The sequence below is a fragment of the Sphaeramia orbicularis genome, chromosome 7, assembly GCF_902148855.1.
Source record: "Sphaeramia orbicularis chromosome 7, fSphaOr1.1, whole genome shotgun sequence".
Lineage (NCBI taxonomy): Eukaryota > Metazoa > Chordata > Actinopteri > Kurtiformes > Apogonidae > Sphaeramia > Sphaeramia orbicularis.
In genome coordinates, this window is record NC_043963.1 from 46,427,933 (window position 1) to 46,452,578 (window position 24,646).

General features: G+C 39.3%; 1 protein-coding gene across 2 annotated transcripts; it reads left to right on the forward strand.

Moving 5' to 3' along the window:
- The first annotated feature begins 9,399 nt into the window (after positions 1-9,399).
- On the forward strand, positions 9,400-24,075 carry LOC115423000 (protein NLRC3-like). Of its 2 annotated transcripts, none has more exons than XM_030139672.1 (8): positions 9,400-9,908; positions 10,109-10,213; positions 16,694-16,813; positions 18,552-18,775; positions 19,254-21,054; positions 21,204-21,374; positions 23,467-23,560; positions 24,021-24,063. In XM_030139672.1, the coding sequence occupies exons 1-6, from the start codon at positions 9,790-9,792 to the stop codon at positions 21,310-21,312; spliced, it is 2,478 nt and encodes an 825-aa protein (XP_029995532.1). In that variant the 5' UTR covers positions 9,400-9,789; the 3' UTR covers positions 21,313-21,374; positions 23,467-23,560; positions 24,021-24,063. The 2 variants fall into 2 exon arrangements, with proteins under 2 accessions (XP_029995532.1, XP_029995531.1); XM_030139671.1 differs by having other exon boundaries at positions 9,401-9,908; positions 23,387-23,560; positions 24,021-24,075.
- Positions 24,076-24,646: the final 571 nt, after the last annotated feature.

A 24,646-nucleotide genomic window follows, 5' to 3' on the forward strand; every position in this document is an offset into this window, starting at 1 on the left:
TGTTATACTGGATCACTGTTTGATGATGTCACTTAATTTACTGTGTCAAACTGTATATGTGGTACAAAAAAAAAAATCGATCAATAAAGATGCTTAAGTGATGAATAATGAATGCATCGTCATCTTATTTCATTTCAAACTTGGATTTAACTGCACACAATATAAGATAATAATATTCAACATGACCCACAGTGGTAGGAAAGCTGTTCAATATTAAAACTATATATTATGACTTGCAATAAAAGTAGCACCAATGTCCCTGTATCACACCAGCAGATTCTATCAATAATCAATAACAATTTGAATGTGTGAGGCTGTCATTTTCTGCTGCTATGTTAGAGTCCTGTGGTCCTGATGCAGGAGATCAATCTCCCAATAGAAGTGAGTGGTACTTTCACTGGAACGCAACTAACACAATCAAAGTAAGTAAATACATTTTATTTATAGAGCAGTTTTCACAGACAGGGAGTAACAAAGTGCTTTACAGTGCAAGACAATTAAAATACAGTTTAAAATTTGTATTTGTATTAGTATTTATTTATTTAGCGCAATAAAAAAACAGTGCAGGGAGGGAACGAAGCCCAAAGGGCTTGTACAGAGTTCCACTCCCATCATCTATTATAAAATTAAAAAAAAAAATAGAATGTACAAACACAAGAAAACAATAATTAAACAACAATTAACAATATAGAAAACACTGAAAAGTCAGGACAGGAGACGTTTTTTCAGTGAGTTTTTGAAAGATGTAAATGACAAAATAGACTTTAAAGACATGTCTAGATTGTTCCACAATTTAGGACCTCTAAATAAAATATTAAATTGATGACCAGATGTTCGACAGAAGGGTAAATGAAGATTGTCGCTATGTCTAGTTGAGTATAAATGTAAATCGGATGAAAAACTAAAAAAATTAGGAAAAGTGTCCGGAAGATCTTGCTTATTATTGAGAAACTTGTGCACAAATAAACATGAGTGATAAACACTGAGTTCATGAATGGCTAGTATTGAATATTTCCTAAAAATTGGTGCAGATGGTTCGTATCTACTAGACAGTGAGATACAGTATACAATTAAAATACAGTTAAAATGCAATAAATACATTAGTCTGTATTAGTCCATACAGAGTCCATATATGACTTCCTATCAGTGCTCAATACTAACTATACTGATATATGTAACCATTACCATGTTATAAGCCATGAAAGTATGGACCATTATAAGTAAAGGCAAATTTTGAATATTTCAAAAATTCACTAAAAATTCAAAAATTTCTCAAAACTGTGAACAATCTTTGTAGCCATTGTTCCAAAGAAGCTACATATAAAATTTAAGATGAATCCAACCAGTAGTTTTGGAGAAGATTGTTGAGATATAAATATTGGTGTCCTTGAGTTTGACCCTTCAAGGTCAGTCAGGGTCAAAGGTCATGGACCCAAATGAAAGTCTATATATGACTTCCTATCAGTGCTCAGTAGTATCTATATTGATATCTGTAACAGTTTCCATGCTATAAACCACAGGTGTCAAACAGGTGGGCCCGGGCGTAAAATCCAACCCGCTAAAGGGTCCAGTCCGGCCTGTGGGATGAATTTGTGAAATGCAAAAATTATACTGAAGGTATTAATCAGTGGTGTCAAAATTATTTTATTTCAGGTTTCACATACAGACACATACAGTCCAATTAGATTTTAAATGGGTCAGAACCAGTAAAATATTATCAAGATAACCTTTAAATAATGACAACCCCAAATCTTCTCTTTGTTTTTTAGTTTAAAAAAGTAAAATTACATGAAAATGTTTACATTACCAAACTACACGTTTACAAAAAATGGGAATAACCTGAACAAATATGAACAAATGGAAATGTCTTAAGAAAAGTAAATGTAATTTTGCCAATATTTTGCCTGTTACTAAATGTTTTGTGTGATTGTAATGCACATGTGTAAACCATAAACTGATAAACTGAGGCATAATATTGTTAAAATTGCACTGATTTTTCTTAAGACAGTTCAAGTTGTTCATGTTATTCAGATTTTATAAGGAATCTTTGTAGATGTAAACCTGATCGTAATATAATTTTACTTTTTTCACTTTTATTATTTTACTGGTCCAGCCCACTGGAGATCAGATTGGGATGAATGTGGCCCCTGAACTAAAATGAGTTTGACACCCCTGTTATAAGCCATTAAAATATGGACCATTATAAGTAAAGGCACATTTTTAATATTTTTAAAATTCATCAAAAATGTAAATATCTACATTTCTCAAAACTGCGAATAAACTTTGTAGACATTGTCCCAAGGAAGCTACATATACAATTTGAAATGACTCCGACCAGTAGTTTCATCAGAGAAGATGTTTGATGACATTGCTAATGAAGACGACGACAAAGACGACAAAGTGCCGTCACAATAACTCATGGTCTACGACCGGTGAGATCAGAAAGGTTCTGAAGTAGAATAGCTGCACAGCTAATATGGACTAAAAAGAAAAGAAATTAAATAATTGATGTTGAACAAGATTTTATTCAACAAAATGAACATGAACTTTCATACATTTATAAAAGAACATTTAAATTCCACCCAAAACATGAAACTGAACAGTATGGAAAATATAAAGGAAAAAATAATGCAATTTATTTTTTTGTTTGTATTAACACAAATGTCGGTTCATCCTTTATTGCACCATGAAGATGTTTTATGTGAATGATGCCCAGAAGCATCAGGGATTCTCTTGGTTTTCTAGGTGTCAGTGGTACTCAGACCAGTCAGTAGTCCAGGTCCAGGTCTGGGATCTGTGGCTGTAACCAACTACTGAACATTTTAGGTAATGGGCTCCAAGTTTGGACATATTTTCAGTATTTTCAGTGGGCTACAACCGCTGCTGCTTACAAACAATTATGGAGAAATACTGGAGAAATGTTGGTCTGAAGTCTGGACCTTATATGTGCAAATGTGGAGACGGAACTAGTTATAGACGTAACAAATTAAGCAGGAATTCAAACAGGTTGTAGAAATCCACTGGATTTTTGCCCAAATGAATATAAAGATAGTTTTGCAGCAGCTGGAGGGTTCAAATTCAAACTATATGAACTATTAGGGTCCAAATACACAAATAAATGAACCACAGACTAATAAAAGAGGGTTTAGATAAATATGAGCCCTTTAAAGACTTTAACTTGAGTAGCATTTCAGCTGGTGACATGAACTTCTACCTCAGTCCTTTTTTGGTAGGGTCCCAGATAGCAAAGAGACACCGGGACGGATTTGGAACAGAATCGCTGACTGATTCAGCCTGAAACCGTTTTCCGGATCTGGCCCAGTGTCCAAACGCACATTGGGCCAAAACAGATACGGCTCCATGAAACGGATCTTCTACAGAAACCGTCCAGGTCTGGCCCAGTTCTGTACTTCTCCTCCAGTGTGACTTTCCAGTACTCTATACAACTCTGACCTTTGACCTTTCTCTCCTTGTTTCTGTCATGGCAACTGCAAAGAAATACAGAGCCCGGGAAGGGACATGCAAAATATTGAAATTATTGCATTATAACGCAAAACTATTGTGTTATAAAGCAAAAAAAATTGCATTATAATGCAACCATATATGGACTTTCTTGCTTAAGGTTCGTACATAATCCGTTGGGGTCCAGTTCGGGTCCAACCATGCCAGGTCTGACATGCCCACCTGTCCTGTGTAGTATGACCCTGCAGCCACCAGGGGGCGCCAAACTTATGTATCATGCCATTTGATTTGTTGATGATCTGGCAACACCAAACAGTGAAAAGGGTGATTGTAATGAAAACCTGGCAACCCAGGATGTAGTGATCAGTCAGTTTGTTGAAGTGGTTTCTCTGTGTCTAAACAACTACACCTGTTGGGCACCAATAAATGTAAGAAGAAAAAACTTGAAGAAGAAACGAAACAACTCTCTCAAGGTAATGTGAAATATATTTTTCCCTGAACACATAGTGACAATAAATGCTTCATGGTAACTCAGTGGAGTGTTTGAGTGCTGTCTTTTTAGTGTTTGGATACAAACTAATGCAGTGACACCATGACGTCCTGAGTTACTGTCAAAACTGCTTTCGACTATTTATATGCAACAAACGCTATACTGGCAAATGCATTCTTGTCAGTCCAGTAAATACGTTATGTTAGAACACGAGTGTTAGTTGTCCATGATTTGTTGAGTTGGGGAGGGGGGGGGGGCGGGGGGCGACTAAAGCAAGGTTATAATCGTTAACGAAAACGAACGAAATGACGAAAACTAAAACTGAAAAAAATAAAATAAAATTTTCGTTAACTGAAATAAATAAAAACTCTAATTAAAAGAACAAAATGATAACTAACTGAAACTGTATTGTGAGCTAACAAAACTAACTAAAACGTATAAAAATTATGGATAAAATTCCCTTCGTTTTCGTCTGTCAATGTCGCATTGATATCAAGTTGATTTATTTGGCTCCAGCAGTTTTAGCTAGCAGCACCATACAACACTACACAGTCTGTCATGTCTGTCACTGGTGGTTTCCAGTCGTCTTCTGGTCCCCACTCTACCTGGAACATACAGACTAAAGCTGGGACACAGCAGCACAGTCCTGTCTGGGATTGACTTTAGTGATGAGTGGGGTGGTTTTTTTTTTTTTTTTTTGCGCACCGTGTGTGTGAGTGACAGAAACAGAGCAGAGCTAAGTGACACCGTCACTGTTGAGCTAGCATCCAGGTAAAGACTGGAGAGTTTATCACCATGAAAAGGCCTTCCAAGGCCTGAAGTGCACAGTTTAGAAGAGGAGAAAAGAGGAGGAGGAAAACTATCCAATTACAGAGGTATGGAACCTGTTAGAATGTTAAAAAAAAAAAAGTTTGATGTTACTAGCTACAGCTAGCTGAACTGAACTGAAACAAAGTTGGCTAATAATGGAACTGGAGATGATTAAGAGATGAGAGATCTGCTAAGGTGTCTGTTTACTGATGATGCACTGGGTTATACATGTATATATATGTTTCTATGTGGTTTAACTGCTGGTTAGCTGGTTTATATATGTTTCTTTCTGGTTTAACTGCTGGTTAGCTGGGTTATATATGTTTTTTTCTGGTTTAACTGCTGGTTAGCTGGTTTATATGTTTCTATCTGGTTTAACTGCTGGTTAGCTGGGTTATGTGTGTTTCTATCTGGTTAAACTGCTGGCTGCTTTGTGCATCTCCTCTCACGCTTTTCACATCTTTACATTGTTTTCACGTAAGTTACGTTGTGTATGGATCACACACACACACCCCCAACCTGCTATAGGGAATTTAGACATCATAATGAACATGTGTTTGTGTCTCTGCTCAGTCCATGAGCTGCCCTAACCTGACCCCCAAATAAAGTGTCCAGAGTAACCCGCTGATTCGCACCTCACTAATTTCTTTGAATAGGATGGTGAGGAAGATAAAATATATGAAATAACTAAAACTAATACTAAAACTAAACTAAACTAAACTAAACTAAACTAAAACTAAGCATTCAGAAAAAAACAATAACTAATAAAAACTAGCAAACATGCTCTAAAAACGAATTAAAACTAACTGAATTAGAGAAAAAAAAGTCAAAACTAAATAAAACTAAACTATAATTAAAAATCCAAAACTATTATAACCTTGGACTGAAGATGCTTCACTATTCCTCCCAGGCCCAATCCACTGCTGTATGGGCCCCTGGGAATGCTGGGCCCCATGAATTTGTCATGTCGTCGCCCCCCCCCTTTAAAGGCGCCCCAGAGTAAGACAACTAGTAGGATTTTAAGATGAGTCGTGTTAGATATTCCTACCTCCTGCCATTTCACCAGCTGCAGTGCATCAGCCCCTTATGGCCATTCTGACAGGTGGTGAGTGCATCAGAAACTAGGAACACCCTGACCAGGATAAAAACCCCAGCCTCCTGCACCGAAGTCAGTCAATATTTATTACAGTCTTTATTGTTTTACTGTCACTGTGTTCAAATATAACACATTGGTATGTATACCTGGAGAGCTTTTGACATGAATTAGTGTCATAATTCAGAGGGAAATTATTTAGTGTTTATGGATGTATGGTATGGTGGTGGGGGGCCCAACTTGTCTTGATTAGGGCCCCCACATGAACAGGACCAGGTCTGGTTGGAAGGTTAATCTACAGTGATGCGTTGTATTCCACAAGATCATCATATGTTTGTGGTGTCACTGTTCTGTCAAAACCATGTGGATCTAAAATATCAACTTATTGTGAGGTCAGAAAAACAGGCCTGGAGATAAAAAAAAAAAAAAAAAAACTGTAAAAGGAGCTGAAGTGGTAAGATAAATGTAGTGGAGTAAAAAATACAGGATTGGCTTCTGAGAAGTATTGCAGTAGGACATGGAAGTACTCAGACATGCCTCAGGTTTGTACTCAGTGCAGTATTTGAAGTTCCCCCAGCACTGGCTTCAGTAGTCGTGTCCTGAGTGCAGGTTTGTGTGTTCAGCTTTTACCGTTGTTGTTTTAGTGTCTACACCCACACAGATGTGGTTTGACTGGTTTGACTACTTTAAATCTGAACCTCATTCCATTTAATTCCTTGTCTCTGTTCTAATTTCCAGTTGTGTATCTGGGAACTGAAGCTGTCAGACGAGTGGAAACGTGAAGGTAAGAGTACAATATTTACCTCTGGGATGTGGTGGAGTTGAAGGACAAAGGTGGAGAAAATCTGGGAAATACTCAGATTTGTCCTTAAGTAGACATACTGGACTGCAGTAAAAGTACTGCGTTCTATTCTCCTGCTGCAGACGATCGTCTCTATGACTTCAGACTCTTTACACTGGAATGTCTTTAGCTTTGGATTAACCTGTGTACTCTGAAATTCATCTGTTCTTTTACATTTCTACTCCACTTTTCAGTCCATTTATGATTTTTGTGATTTGTGTGAACCTCTTTGAATGTCACTAATGTGGATGAGAGGTGATATTTAATGTCTGATTAATAATCTACTGTATCTGTGGTTAATAAGTGACACTAACACCATCAAATGACTGTTACATAAATAACACAGATGAAGTTTACACTCAAACATGTTTTAATGTGAGGAACAAATCAGAGAAGAGAGGTACACAAATAAACCTCACAAACTCTGAACTAAAAGGTGGTAAATGTTTTAATGTTTGTATCAAACCCAAACCTCTGAGTTCCAGTAAATGCAGAGGGGGAGGGGCAGCCGTCACCTCAGGTGAACCAGGTACATACCTGACATAGTTCAGTCAGTTGTTGTGTTTGTGACTGATTGTCATGGCATGACAAAAGGACAACTAAGTATGCAATGAAGAATGAAGTGATTTATTTACAATAAAATAAAGAAAAATGTGCAACAATATAACTCATGTGGGATGTGGCATCTGTAGCATCAGTAATGGGGTGAATATTGAGGTGAGTGAATGTGATAAGTGTGAGTGTTGTATGGCGTAAAACAAAAGACAATGGTAACAAAAGATACGGTGGTCTGGTGAAGAGCCACCGGGATGATGTAGGCAAGGTAGGCAGCTGCCTAGGGCCCCCTGGCTGAAGAGGGCTCCCGATGGCCGCATGGTCATTTTTCTGTACAACTTATTAAAAACCATCCATTGTAAACAAACCTCCACGGAGAGGCAGCGCTAACCCTCTCCTGTACTGTTTTGTGCCTGAGGCCCCCCCAAACAAGAGGGATTCCCCCTATGCAATGACAAACGCTATGAGGGTCATGTAGAAGTGACATCCGCCCTCACGCACCCCCCATCACATCCCCCACTTGCTGTCAGTGGAACAAACGGTCTGTCCACACTGAGCACGGCGGCAGCCATTTTAAAAGAACATCAATGATGAAGCGCTCCTACCCTTCAGGGTTTGCAAAAAGACAAAAAAGAAAGAAGAGGAAAAACGGCAACGACACAGTGGTAAGTATTAAGTAAACCATTGTTTTCTCCAAATAGACTACAACTGTGTGATATGTTTGAAAGTGTGCGAACAAAAGCCCTCACATCAGTGACCAAACACAGAGATAGATGTTAGCATGAGAGGGAGAGGATTCAGTTCAAGAACTAATCATATACACACAACTCAACTCTGTTCTGTTTGAACACACACCTTTTCTACTGTTGTACAGCGTTCCAAAACTTCTTTTGAGCTAAATAATTTTGATGTGGAGGACCGAAGTACGACAGCATTAAAAGTATTTAGTCATGAAAAGCCAAAGCTAAGCCTACTGAAGTGTTTTCACTTACTCTGGACGGTTGTCTGCCTCCTGCTGCGGTCACCCACACAACTTTATTCCAAACAAAATCGTCTGGTCCTATGAATCCCATCCAGTTTGGACAAATAATCCATCCAGTTCAATGGACATTTTCAGTTAGCTAGCAATTTCCGTTGGTGATCTGTCCATCCCATTAAGAGAAAAATGTCCCTTTTCCATTGCGTTTGTCCATCTCATCCATACGTCTGTTCCTTGTGTGTCAGCTGGTTTAGGCACAGAAGAGGACTAGAGTAGGACTGCAGCACAAGTTTGTATTTTCAAACCAACATTTTTTGGAGTCCCTCACATCAGCTCTGTGCCCTCACTGCGGAACTGAGTTCTCCTCACGCTCAAGGCAGCACACGTAAACAATACATGAGGCGTTCAGAACAATTAGAATAATTAGAAAATTACAACACTTTTCAAAATCGTCAAATATTCAGAATATTCAAATATAACATAAAAAAACAAAACAAAAAAAAAAAAGAATGGTGGTGTCTGTGAACCATGTCTGTGAACCATGTAATCACAGTCCTACATTTTAAACTCTGTAATTATCTATATTTCCCACACTGGGGAGAGGGGCTTTTCAGCTTTGAAACAAATAAAGTCTTACCTGAGATCGTCCATGGGCCAAGAAAGACTGAGAGGACTGGCACTTAAATCAATAGAGCGCAACATCAGGAAGTCGTTGAACATGGAAGATTTGGTCACTGCTTTTGTACGAGCTAAAGTCCGCAAATGTTTCTAAAACTCTTAATTTTTGATGGTTATTCTTTAACAGCAATCCTTGTTGTAGCATGTTGTTAAAGATAGTGTGTGTTATTTCACTGTTTTAATACATCTCTTAACACATATATTGTGTAGTTCAAGAGAAAAGCACTTTGTTCCAAAAAGTCTTGGCATGTATAGTTCTTTTTAAGAATGGTGATAATAATAATAATAATAATAATAATAATAATAATAATAATGTTTTACTATGTTTTTGACTTGTTAACAAAAATAAATGTTAATCTAACCAAATTGTGTCATTCCCATCAACAATGCCTAATTGAAGACACTGTGTCCTTCACTACACTCTAGTGGATACTGTGTAGCATAATACAGAGTAATTCATGACTCATTAAATGCACCAGAAAACACGAAATCGCATGTGGATTTTATTTTTCTTCTTCGGTGATGTGACCACCACATCTTTGCATATTAGGGGCCTCACTTTACTTTCTTGCCAAGGGCCCCCAGATATCTTGAAACGGCCCTGGTCTGGCACTTGTGTCGGCCTGAGTGGTGAAGGAGAGAGAGCCAGTGTGCGGTGCTTTCCCGCCGGTATAAATAGGTGTGGCGCGTCGGGCCCAGATGTGCCACGCATGTCCGCTGGTCTACCCCTAACTCCGCCTGCAGACAAATGTTAGGAGAGAGACCAGCAGCCCACATGACAATAAGGGAGGGGTCATGGCACTGATGAACACAGTGTTTTAGTGACATGAGCTCACAGTAGTTTTACTGCTTGTCCTTCCAGACTGACTGAAGTTCACAGTATGAGTCTGAGTGTGGATGAGGAGGAGGACGGAGCAGAGTTATCCCATTATACAAACAGGGGTTTGTCCATAAAGGAACCTCCAGGGGGCAGTAATGAACCAGGACCCTCTGATCCACAGTGAGTCGACTGTCACACACCTCTAATATTTTACTACAGACATAACAGGACATGATGTGTCCACTTTAAAGTCCAAATGTCTCCTTCAGACAGAATAAAAACACACATCAATAATAACCAAAGGTGATAGAAAATGAAGTGTTCACATCTTAATAACACTAACATACTGTCCAATCCAACTGTTGTATTTGTGTTTCCAGACCCAGAGCAGAGTCTCCAGTGTCCACATGTCTGTCCATGAACAGTGACCGGTCCATGGGACATCCTCTAGTGTTTAGTCCTGAACCTGGACCTTCAGACACAGAGTAAGAGACTGTTTATTCTTTCAGATGATCTGCAGGACATGTTTTAGCAGTGATTTCATGTCACATCCAGAGTCTGTTGTGACATTTAACTCATATAAAAGCTGTTTGACAGAGGCTTCGATGCAGACGGGTCAATATATAATTGAGGGACTTTTGAAGTCCTTGGGATATATCTGACATACATCTTTATGAAAAGTAAAAATAATAATAATAATAATAATAATTAAAAAAAAAAAAAAAAAAAAAAAAAAAAAAAAAATATATATATATATATATATATATATAAAATGTTCATTATGATCATGTCTTTAAAAATTCCATAATTATTTAATAATGGAAACAATCACTTATCAATAAATGATTAAGAAATAATTAATAAATGACTGGATATACTAAAATGTCAGCTAAATAACCATCTGAATTTAATGCCAACCACCTTCTAATTAGCTAAACAACAATAAAATGAGCTTAGTCAAAATTGTTTTGATTGTGTTCTTTTTATTCAGTTGAGATAATCATGACAGATATTTGTGTTTATGCAATATATCAAATTTTATATGGAAAATAACAAATTGTATCTGTGTCCGAGAAATTACTTTCAACTCAGTTACCCATTACAAAAACACCTCTGAAGGAAGTGTGTTAATTCCAAATCACATGACCTGCTCCATATGATGTCATTTCCTGCTGAAGAAAACACTGACTCCAAGTTCTTTCTCCTCTTTCTTAGTTATTTAATATAAAGTAGTGTGGGAGTCAGGTGTGTATTCATGGCACTTTTCTGTCAACAGTGTTACGACAACATCTTTACAAATAACTTTCAATTCCAGTTTGACCCAGTTGTATACATGTGTAGGAGCTATTTGTCTGTTTAGTTTTGGTTCAAAGTTAATTTACCTTTTTTGTTTAGTAATTTAGTATTTTTTGCTAATTGTTTATTTTTGGTTTGTTTGCTTTTTGTTTGTTTAATATTTAGGATATATTTTTTGATTTTCATGGTTATTACTTTCATTCTTTAGTATTTAGCACCTTTTTGTTTTGTGTTTTCTTATTGGTTTAGACCGTGGGCACCTGGGTTTAAATAGGCAGCACCAACTTAGACCATCATGCACCTGGGTGGGCCTATGGTTTTTTACCAGTCAGTCAGTCAGTCAGTCAGTCACAGTCGTCAAGTCAGCCAGGATGAACAGGAGAGACAGCAGAAAGGCCTTGGTTGTTGTTTGCCACAAAAAGCCTGAAAATAAACCACTTGGAGTACATCTATGGTATGGACATAGTGTTTTTGACTGTGTGAACCACAAACCCATGGTGCATCTAGTGGTTATTTGAGTTCTATTAAAGTCTGAACTTCAGTGACTTTCAAGTTGTTTAAATTTGATGACAAATAGCCACTACAAAATTATATTTAGAAGAATCTTTGTGTAAAAATGCCATGTGGTGTTATGGTTATGTTGATTTTAGGGCTGAAAACAGCACAAATGTCAACTATAGCTGTCAGCTATGTTACCCTGTAAAGGGAACTCAAAAAGTCTCTCAGTTATATATTGACCCAGACCCAGAAGGTAGGACGAGTGCAACTGGAAGCATAAGAGGGAGGGGCTGTGGACCACAATGTCTCACAGAAGAAGAACTGACATGCCTTTAGCTGTTACAACCAGTGTTGTGCAAGTTACTTCCAAACTGTGATCCATTACAGATTACTGTTATTTACAAGTCATTCCTTACATTACAATTAGGGATGCAAATTATTGATTAATTCATTAATTATTAGTTGGTTGCGCTTATCGATCGATTAACAATTAATTGATAAGTGGCGATTTTCCTGAGAACCTGAATTTGTCTTTCAGTACAGTCTATTTGAATAAAAGCCAAATATTGTTTACACTTCATGATGAAAACATGTCATATTCCTTAATGATTAATTTATTGAACCATTGGATACAGTCAATGTTTCCTGTGGAATTCATCTGTTGATGTGGCGCTGTGTAATGGGGGGGCACGTGCGTGCGTTTCGCCAGTGGGTGGTTGGGGGCATGTCGGGTGGACGGTGGGTACTAGCACGCGCGCAGTACGGCCGGAGGATTTGTGCATGTTGGTTGGTAACCGCGCACGTGCGATCGTCACTTTCCATCCTACTTCTAATATTATGGGGGTAAGGTGCAGTCAGTGCCCCTGCAGAGGTGAAAGTGAAACTTTTCGCTCATTTAGTTTTTCCTCCTGAAGCCTCACAAATGCATTCCATACCTGTGGCCTGAATCAGGAGCCTGGAGGATGTTTTCAACTTCTGTCTCACTGACTGTAGACTAGACCAACCTTCAGGAAAAACACTCCGATACCGATCTCACATTTGTGCTTGTATTTATTCTGGGGTGCACCGCTCTCACAAACAGACGGCTGGTCTGTGTTTGGCTCCACCATATCTATACAGTAGGGTTGGGAATCTTAGTTTTCAGGCCGATATGATACGTATCTCGATACAGCATCTCCGATCCAATATATTAAAGATATGTGTATGGCATCTCACGATGCGATGCGATTCACACCCAAATCACGATACAGAGCAATTAAGCACATTCTAATTGAACACATTTAATCTAGTAAAAAAAATGCAGTGCAATTCAATGAGCTTGATTATTTATTTATTAAATAAGACCATGACTTTTTACAAAGTGGCTTTAGTTCAGTTTCAGAACACGTGCCTCACATTCAGTCAGGTGAAAAAGTTGGGACTTTGTTTCCAAAGTCGTTTATCTGTATGTTTCTAACATTCAACTTCTTTCTCCCTCACTGAATCAGTTTGTAATGTAATGTATTTGTAATGAAGGTAAAACAGAAAAAGGTTCTGTCACTTTAAGAGACACCTGCACAAGGTATCCTGGGATGCGCTGTTGGATATGTATGACACTGTTTAAGGAAATATCTCTGGTATGTACGGCAGTATTAAATGCAGTTCATAGAGTAAAAAGTGCACATTAAAGGTCCCATATTATGCAAATCTCACTTTGTGAAAGTTTTCTTATAGTAGTGTGTGTTGCAGTAGCCTCATTATGAGGTTCGAATTTGAAAACTGTCTGTTTCCTCCCTGCCTTGCTACACCACATTTTGTGAAAATGCCTGCTCAAACGGCCGAGTTTGAGTTGGGTCCGCTTATGACGACATAAGCGGATTTAACTCCTCCCCCTGACTGTGCCCCCACCCTGGCAAAGCACCTCTTGGACAACAAACATGGCGAAGGCGAGACACGCAAGTTGTGGTGTTGTTGGCTGCACACAGCAACACGAAAGTTTATTTTTGCTCTCCACTTCCGAGCCTCTCTGTAAAAAGTGGCTGGATTCTATCTGTGATGGTCATATACCAAACAACATTCCCAAACGCTTGTATGTGTGTGCCTGGCATTTCACAGACGAGTGTTTTTCGAACATGGGCCCATACAGCTCCGGCTTAGCACAAAGACTCCGAAACAAGAAGGACGCAGTACCAACGCTTCGTGACCCAAGTCCAAGTGTGGGAGATGTAAGTTCTTATCATTTTTTTGTATCTTTACTGCATAACCCTACATTACGGATAAGCTGGTGGTTGTTGATGTGTACGTCTAACGTTAGCATGGCAGCTAACATAGCTCGGTTACTGCTGCTAACATTTGCGTCCCCGTTAACATGCAAGAGCTGATAATATCAAGAAAAATTCAACAGAACTACTTTGAACACGGGCCTTTTGTGGTTGGCATCAGTATAGTTAGCATCAAGCTTGTTAGCAGCTGCCTGCATTAGTGGCGGCAGGCGTCTTTCCGTGTCAGGTCCACGAACCCGACACAACACCGCCGTTTTCCGTCGGGGCTCAATCACGCCTCAAGGCAAAGAAAGCCAGTGTTTGGAAAGACGTTCTGGCTGAGACGTGTATGATGGCTTCACCGTCAACATTAGCGCGTAGTACCGCTAGCGTAAGCCGCGTCCTCTCCCAGAGAGGGGAGGGGGAGTGGGCGTGGACAGATGCGTTCATTTGCATACCCGGAAGCAGGCCCAGAAACAGCCTGTTCTGAGGAGGGCTGGTGAGAGTGACTTTTTTCGACCGCTGAAACGCCGAACAAAGGATGATTTTGGGGCGAACAAACTTAAATACTATGTTTTTGGGCTTCTGAGACCTATATGACGTGACTGAAAAATAGCATAATACGGGACCTTTAAGAAACCACAAGTCGTCTCCTCCCATTCTAAGACTGTCAGACTGACGTACAGACATTACGGTATTCATCCGCGGCGCTAATGCCACAGTCCATCCACTGAGCTCAGACTGTTAGTGTACAGTGTACACATCCGCGAATCCGCGGCGCACATTAACATTGGTCTGGAAAGAAAAATTTTACTCAAATAAATAGTAACACTTTTAAATGCAACTAAAAATATATTCCATTAAACGGATCGAATTTTATCTTTACAAACATACAATAACCGATGCATCGCGATATCATTCCAAACTTTTCATTCACTCGCAGCTTCTCTACCGGTGTGGGATAAAATATGGACCTTGTAAAATTTGGACCTATTTGGAATTTGCGCACGCGCGAGTGCAGCCTTACCGGATGTCAGGTTCAGCGACCCCTAACCCAACCCAAAAGCGCACAATTCTACTGGCAAGGTACTTATTTCATAAGCCTCGCTGAACCTGACATCCGGTAAGGCTGCGCTCGCGCGTGCGCAAATTCCAAATAGGTCCAAATTTTACAAGGTCCGTATTTTATGCCACACCGGTGCACTCAGATCGTGCACGCGCGTGTAGGCGCGTCGATGCGTATCGGATCATCTTCCCATCCCTACTATACAGATATTCTAACTCATCAATGCCATGATCCGGTTCAATGACCGGCTATCCCAGCCGCAGCGACGCAGCGCGGACAAACCGACAGCCTTCGGACAGGTGTGGACAAGGGCAATTAACCGACAATTAATTATTTAATCGAGCAAATTCTTATCGACAATTAATCGTTAGTTGATTAATTGTTTACATCCCTATTTACAATATTACTGTCTCAGACTAGGAGATATTATCACATTTATTAATGATTGTATTTGTAGTAAATATTTGAAGTACATATAAACATTATAGTTTATATTTAAAACATTTGATTATGAGAGTCTGATTGTGTGCGAGGTGACTAAAAAAAGTGTATGTGAATGGTTTGTATGGATGTTTTGTGTTTTTTAACAAATATATAGAAGAAAAAGTGTGTTAAAGCAATGGAAGCAGAATTAATTTAATCATTAGGGAGTGGGAGTCCATAAATTATACTTCTTCCCACTCCTTTTCGAGTGCTGAAAAATTTAGTTTGACCATGTTGTATGGTTCTTTGTTTTCTGATGATTCTATGTGCTCGAAATAAAACTAAACTAAGAATTGTAATGCATTACTTGACCCTTAAAGCAGAGTTAGGTTTAGTAATGAGCATGCGTCCATGTGGACAATGGACTGTCTTGTGCTGTTTTCACCCATTGGCTGAACACCAACAGGAAATAGAACTTTGCAGGCACATTTTTGATTCCTTAAGATCTCACGGTCTTCCTGTTTTTGTTTTGTTTTGTTCTGTGTTTTTCATTTGAGTAATTAAATTATGGATGAAAAGTGTGTTGTAACACAAGTGCTACTGAACATGTACCGAGTAAAATATTACGGAATATTGATTAGTAATGCCTTACACCACTGCGTTACAGCAAAAAGTAATCTGCTACTGTAATGCATTACTTTTGTAATGCGTTACTCCCAACACTAGTTACAACACACTTTAAATTCACAGTCAATGCCATTAAATTAGTAAAAGACAGAGGTAAGGACAAAAGGACACATGGACAAGAAGTTGTTCTAAAGTGGAAGATGTCTTTAATGTTTGTGAAAGAAAATCCACAGCAGCATCTTTACCAAGTTACAACTTGATGAAAACTCACACAAATGTGTCGTTTGAGCCTCGGAGCTTTTATTTATTTATGTATTTGGATCCAGGAGCAGTTTTGTCCTGGTGTATTTCCACATCTGAGCAAATCATATCTGTCAAATGTTTATATTTATTTTACATGTTGTGGTTCTATTGTGGCTGATTATTTTTCAATAAATAATGCAAATATCAGGCTCAGTTTTTCTGATGTTTACTAGGATTAATAACAGTTTTCATAAAATATGAAGCAAATCAGAAATGGTCAGTCTGGAGGTATGTGTTTATTTAACATGTTCTGACATGGACGTAAACTACCAGTTGACAGGTTGTCAGAGTGAAACAAACATGAGACACTGATTCTAGTTGGACTTTATTGGTTAAACAACAGTAGAGACAGAACAGGACATGATGTGTCCACTTTAAAGTCCAAATGTCTCCTTCAGACAGAATAGAAACATACATGAATAATAACCATAGGTGATAGAAAATGAAGTGTTCAGATGTGAATAACACTAACATACTGTCCAATCCAACTGTTGTACTTGTGTTGTTTTCAGAGGTCAGTATAACAGACCCAGAGCAGAGTCTCCAGAGTCCACATGTCTGTCCATGAACAGTGACCGGTCCATGGGACATCCTCTAGTGTTTAATCCTGAACCTGGACCTTCAGACACAGAGTAAGAGACTGTTTATTCTTTCAGATGATCTGCAGGACACGTTTTAGCAGTGATTTCATTTCACATCCAGAGTCTGTTGTGACATTTAACTCATATAAAAGCTGTTTGACAGAGGCCTCGATGCAGACGGGTCAATATATAATTGAGGGACTTTTGAAGTCCTTAGGATATCTTGTGTATATCTTTGTGAAAAGTAAAAATAATAATAATATAGAGGTACATCTAAAAAAAAATGAATATCATGAAAAAGTTCAATATTTTTTGTCACTCATTTCAGAAAGTGAAACCCATATATTATATAGACTCATTAGACATAGATTGAAATATTTCAAGCCTTATGTCTTGAAATTCTGATGATTATGGCTTACAGATAATGAAAACCCAAAATTCTGTGTCTACGAAAATTAGAATATTCCGGCATGGGCGCAACCAAAGGGAACACAGAGAATTAATCTGTTCTGATCACATCAACATTTATGGAATGACAGAAGAAAAAAATAATAATAATTTGAGACATATGACCCCTCATTTTATGGGCCTGCCCCCCACGCCCAATTCCACCAGGAGCACATCACCATTAGACCAGGACGTGACTCCTTAGAGATGTCTCTCCTTCTTTTTCTTTCTGTCTTTCACTCTCATGCACGCAGGGGAGACCGAACAGGACGGGTTCTAGCGCTGCACAACACACACAAACACACACACACACACACACACACACACACACACACACACACACACACACACACACACACACAAGTAGTGCTGTCCACAGAGTTGTGACTGGGCTCCTGAACCAGCTATATAAGCGGATGTTTTTTTTTTGTTTTTTTTTTTTTTTTTATCATGCCCATGGACTTAAAGGTTTTCATTCACCATACAGAGTGACATAAAGAGAGAAGGTATTTATTTCACTAACAGCACACTTCACCACTGATAAACCACAACAGAGAAATACCTATTCACTCCTCTGAGTGGAAAAAGAGCAACTTTATATGAATGAGTGCTGGGATATCCCAGAGCAGTTTTTACAGCGTACTGTCTCCATGACGACAACCAATAGCGCACGCAAAATCCTCATTTAATTTGGTCGGTCTCCAAGACTTTGTGCCTGTTCTCATTTGCAAAGGCAATCATAGTTGATCACCCCTGACACGCAAATCAATAACACACGCATTTTTTAGTGCGAGAAAGCACATTTGCGCCCGTTATTTGCGATCTTAGTAAATCAGGCCCTAAGTGTTTTCGTCATTTTAATGAACATTAAACACATGTTTGTGTGAGAATCGGCTCCAAAACAGACCAGTAAGACCAGAGCAGTTTTAGATGGGAAGTCCTCTGTGTGGTGTGGACACACTTAGAAATGCTGGGTTGTTTTCAGAACCCCACTGCTGGGTTAAGGCTGTTGGGTCACAGGTCGGGTGGGTTTGACTGAACATGGGGTTCAAAAGAATCACCCAGTGCATTGGGTTGGACATGTGACCTGAAATGGAGGCTCATCATTCCTTCCAGCTGCCATTTTCATACAGACTGTGAGTTGAGGCGGCTCAGTGGTTTACACTGGCACCGCTCAGCAACAAGATCCTGGGTCTGATCCCCAACCAGACCAGGTCCTTGACCCAGCACAGAGTTAAAGAAATGAGCCGACAGAGTTCAGAGTGGAGATCTGATCCTTTGAACAGCTGATCTGAAAGAACATTTAAGAAGCTGCTTCTAAACAATGTGTTGATGTCCACAGAGAGACAGAGAGGACTCATGTTCCTGAGGTGGACCCACCGTCCTGTTCTTTGTGTCAGAAGGTCCTGAGTGATCCAGTCCGGACCAGCTGTGGACACTGGTTCTGCAGACAGTGCATCACTTCATACTGGGACCAGTCTGGTTCATCAGGAGACTCCTCCTGTCCCCAGTGTGAAGAAACATCCAGAACAAGAGCTGGCCTGCAGATCCACAGCACTGTACAAAGTAAGACTGGACATCTGTCTGAACATGTCTGCAGGTCACTAAACACAACATGTGTTTAACTGTCACTTATTGAGCATCATAACAAAAGACATTTGAACTGCATTAGACTGAACTACATTTTCTATCATATGTTGAAATTGTCAACTAAAACACTGATTTTATTTCACATTGATCAAATAATTTTTTCAGTGGATGATGGTTTAAGAAAGTAACTCACTGATTCTCTGTAAATTCAGTTGCATTATGAAGTATCTGGTCTGTGACAAACATCTTGTCCATGTTGTAAGAAGTGCTTTTGAATTATTCCTGTTTTTATAAATCAGATCCATGTCTGATCAGTGATTCCGTAGTAACAGGTCTAGGGTTTGTCATTTGGAAACTGTTGTCAGTATGAAATAGTATTAGCATTCACTGACAGAAGATAACAGATATTTTTACCCAACTGTGTTTATTTAAAGTGTTTCTTGTCTGGTTGTAGTTGAACATAAACTCAGTCTGAGGAGCAGATGTGAATGTGTGACTGAAGGAACTGATGAAACAGGAAGTAGAACCCGTCTAAACCGGATCTACACTGAGCTCTACATCACAGAGGGACAGAGTGAAGACGTTAATACCCAACATGAGGTGAGGACACTGGAGACAGTTTCCAAGAAGATCATCCAAGAAAGACCAATCAGGTGTCAGGACATCTTCAAAGCCTTACCCGACCAGCAGAAACCCATCAGAGTGGTTCTGACCAACGGCGTCGCTGGAGTTGGAAAAACCTTCTCGGTGCTGAAGTTCACTCTGGACTGGGCAGAAGGTTTAGAAAACCAGGACGTCAGTCTGGTGGTTCTGCTTTCCTTCAGAGAGCTGAACCTGGTCAGAGATGAGCAGTACAGTCTGCTGACGCTGCTCCATGTTTTCCATCCAACATTACAGAAGGTCACAGCAGAGCAGATCAACGTCTGCAAACTTCTGTTCATCTTGGACGGCCTGGATGAAAGCAGACTGTCGCTGGATTTCCACAACTGTGAGGTTGTTTCAGATGTCACTCAGAAGTCATCAGTCAACGTACTGTTGACCAACCTCATCAAGGGGAACCTGCTTCCATCAGCTCTCATCTGGATGACATCTAGACCTGCAGCAGCCAATCAGATCCCTCCTTCATGTGTGGACAGGGTAACAGAGGTCCGAGGCTTCACCACTGATGACCAGAAGGAGGAGTACTTCAAGAAGAGATCCACTGATGAAGATCTGTCCAACAAAATGATCTCACACATCAAGACGTCCAGGAGCCTCCACATCATGTGTCAAATCCCAGTCTTCTGCTGGATCAGTTCTACAGTTCTGGAGCACATGTTGACTTCAGACCAGAGAGAAGAGCTGCCCAAGACCCTGACAGACCTGTACTCACACTTCATCATGGTCCAGACAAAGAGGAAGAAGAACAAGTACAAAAAAAGACATGAAACCAGATCAAGAGAGATGACAAAGGCAGACAGGAAAGTTCTTCTGAAGTTGGGGAGGGTGGCGTTTGAACAACTGGAGAAAAGAAACATGATGTTCTACCAAGAAGACCTGGATCAGTGTGGTCTGGACATCACAGAGGTCTTGGTGTACTCAGGAGTTTGTACAGAGATCTTCAAAAGAGAGACTGTGATCTTCCAGAAAACAATCTACTGCTTTGTTCATCTGAGTGTTCAGGAGTTTCTGGCTGCAGTCTACATCTACCACTGTTACACCAATAACAAGACAGAGGTTCTGAAGAGGTTTTTGGGAGACCAGGACAAGGACTCAGAATCACCTTTCATGAAAATGTTCACAGTCAGTGACAGCCTGGATGATTTCCTCAGAAAAACCATGAAAAAATCCCTTAAGAGTGAGAACGGACACCTGGATCTGTTTGTTCGTTTCCTTCATGGCCTCTGTCTGGAGTCCAACCACAGACTTTTAGGAGGTCTGCTGGGTCAAAAAGAGAATAGTCCAGAGCCTATCCATAAAGTCATCAAGAACCTGAAGGAGATGAACACTGAGGATATCTGTCCTGACAGAAGCATCAACATCTTCCACTGTCTGACAGAGATGAAGGACCAAACAGTCCATCAGGAGATCCAAGAGTTCCTGAAGTCAGAGAACAGATCACAGAAGAAACTGTCTGAGATCCAGTGTTCAGCTCTGGCCCACATGTTGCAGATGTCAGAGGAGGTTCTGGATGAACTGGACCTGAAGAAGTACAACACATCAGATGAAGGAAGACGGAGACTGATCCCAGCTGTGAGGAACTGCAGAAAGGCTGAGTAAGTACTGATGAGAATATGAACAGTATTAACCATAGACTGAATATAAAGATGGATCACATGACCCTGACCATATCCTGACCTTGGTAAGACTTAGATGTTCAATAAATGTGTTAATAATTAATTTCATGTAAATTCTGTATTTATAGACTTTCTGACTGTGGACACTCAGAGACTCACTGTGAAGTTGTGGCCTCAGCTCTGAAGTCTAATCCTTCACATCTGAGATTGTTGGATATGAGTCACAACAACCTATAGGATTCAGGAGTGAAACTGGCGTCTGGACTGGAGAGTCCAAACTGCAGACTGGAAACTCTGTGGTTAGTTCACTGACTGTCTGCTGTTCACTGCAAACTGATCCATCTGTTTTTCCTTATGAGGGTCATGGGGGTGCCAGAGGTGATCCTGCTTATGTATAGATGAAGGTGGGTCCACCCTGTTCACTGCAGTACTGTCACAGATGAACAACCATTCATTCTCACATTCACACCTATGAGTGATTTAGATTTCCCATTGAAACTATTAAGAAGGAGGATGTTAGGAAACTGGAGAACCCAGAGAGAACCCATGCAGACAGGGGGAGAACATGCACAGCTCACACACAAAGGTACACACAGTTGGTGCTGGAATCAACCTTCTTGCTGAGAGGCCATAGTGCTAATTACTGAGCCACCATGTGGTCCAGTGAAACAACAGCTGTTCCTGATCTGATCTCATACAATGAAAACTTCAACTTAAAGCCGACATTGACATATGACTTTGTTGTACAAACCCATCATCCCCCTTTATTTTACATCATATGTTGAGTTGACAATGTTCTTTTTAATACAGTAAAGTAAAAGCACCACCATGAAATACCAAATAGTCATAAAAATGAGATGACGCAAAGTAAAATAATAATATAACACTAAGAAAAGCTGTCATCAAATGTCTGTTCTTGAGTTTATAATTTTCCATTTGAAACCTTTTCAGCTCTGATCAGAGGATTGAACATTAAACAAGAACATCATCTTCTAATATTTAATACATGTACATATTACATACAGTGAAACCCACAAATCACCAGATGGGTTGATTTTAAATATTTGTAATAAACTGAAACATGTAGGGCAACACGGTGGTGCAGTGGTTAGCACTCGTGCCTCACAGCAAGAAGGTCCTGGGTTTGATTCCAACACCAGTGACGGGGGAAGGGACCTTTCTGTGTGGAGTTTGCATGTTCTCCCCGTGTTTGCGTGGGTTCTCTCTGGGTTCTCCGGCTTCCTCCCACCATCCAAAGACATGCACTGATAGGTTAAATGGTTAATCTAAATTGCCCATAGGTGTGAATGTGAGAGTGAGTGATTGTCTCTATATTTTCAGCCCTGTGATGAACTGGTGAAATGTCCAGGGTGTACCCCGCCTTCGCCCTTATGTAGCTGGGACAGGCTCCAAGTGACCTAGTGAGGATAAAGGGGGTTCAGATAATGAATGAAACTGAAACATGAATTGTTTCATTTATGGACAAAGTTATAAATCAAAGAACACTGGCAGCGACCATTTTCCTGCATATTAGGTAGTATGAGTTCTTACCATTTAATTACATTTTACTTGTAATGGGAACGACTTTAGGAATCTAGTGTTTTTACTTTACATATTGCATTGATCTTAAAATGAATAGTGCTGTCAAATGATGAAAAGTTTTAATCAGATTAATCACAGGGTTGCTGTGGATTAGTTTCAATTAATCATGATTAAATATCATTAATTTTTAATCTGTATTAATCGCGTTTCATTTTGCTTGAGCAAATACACTCATAAAAGAAGGGAATATATTTGCACTAAACATGTTTGTCACAACTTGGGATTCTGTAAGCCGAAGTGTTAGCAGAATCCCCGACTAATGTCTGCTTGGCGTTAATGTGGTATTTGAATCTGGAAGTGCTTCAGTGAATAGAAAACTCCTTCCTGCAGAGTGTGTCGAATATTTCTGTGGGTCGACTGTTCCGTCTTGGTTTTTTGTCCTCATATTTCCATCCAGAGGGACAACGTGCTGTTTAGTGTCTTCCATCTTTACGGGTTGGTTCTGCTGTCGGTCACTACGGGATCAACTGACCATTTGTTCATGTGCGTTAACGCTAACTCTACTGGACAAACTGACCCAAATGGTTTGGAGGAGAGGTTCAGAGTCATTCTGCTGCAGATGGGTTAATGACGTTAAAATGTATAATCAGATTAATCATGGTGATAGATTAATCTGCGTTAATGAGTTAATTTTGACAGCCCTAAAAATATATAAGTAAAATGTGTGTCATTAATGGATTTTAATTTACATGATTTATTCTTTATTCAGGTTGAGTAAATGCAGTTTGTCAGAGATCAGCTGTTCTTCTCTAGCCTCAGCTCTAAAGTCCAATCCATTCCATTTGATAGAACTGAGTCTGAGTGGAAACAACCTCCAGGATTCATCAGTGAAGGAGCTGTGTGGTTTCCTGCAGAGTCCACATTGTAAACTTAAATATCTGAGGTCAGTTCACTGTTACTGTTATAGAGTTTATATGTTTCATTTTCTGTACATATACTCAAAGGTTTTGTCTTTTATTCTGCAATGTAACATTGAACAAGGAAAAAATAGAGGAAACACACAGTATGTGTTCTACAGTGATTGAAGTCATTTGTATTTTTTCATTGTACTTTGAGGGACAGTCGTCTAATCACAAACCGCATCTGTTATAGTAAAAGCAGGAGTCACTGAGTGAAGTTTAAAGGGTTTAGGTGGTTGAAGGTTATTTTACATCAAATGTTAACTGATGTGTTCAGGCATGTGTTTGTAGAAGACAGTGACTATAGACATGGAACTGAAACAAATGTGAAAGTGACTGGACAAAAATGTCAAGTTCAGTCGAGTTAAGTCACAAATTAAAACCTGAACACATCTGACTGGATCATTAATACATTTTAATCTAGGTGATTTATTCTTTATTCAGGTTGTATAAATGCAGTTTGTCAGAGATCAGCAGTTCTTCTCTGGCCTCAGCTCTGAAGTCCAATCCATTCCATCTGATAAAACTGAGTCTGAGTGGAAACAACCTCCAGGATTCATCAGTGAAGGAGCTGTGTGGTTTCCTGCAGAGTCCACATTGTAAACTTAAATATCTGAGGTCAGTTCACTGTTACTGTTATAGAGTTTATATGTTTTACTAACGGCAGAGCCTCATCAGAGATGAGAGCAAATATATGAAGGATCTTTTTAAAATAAAAATTTAAAAAAAAACTTTTTATAGGACGTATCAAAATGAAATCCAAAATACCTGTTTTGTATTTTAAAAAAAAGAACAACAAAGAATATAAATTTCTATGTTGAAATGACTGAAAACATCAACAATAATGTGTGTGTTTATGGACACACTGACACTGACAGACATTGAAAATGGAATTATCTGAAATATAATGATCATTTCATCAGAATACACTCCATCAGTACAATAGAGTCATGACAGATTCATCAGTATCTAAACACAAAGAATTTAAAGAAACTGAAGAACACCAAGAACAGGAAGACACTGTTGATAAAATGTTCACCAACTTTGTGTTCACAACAAATAAAGAATAA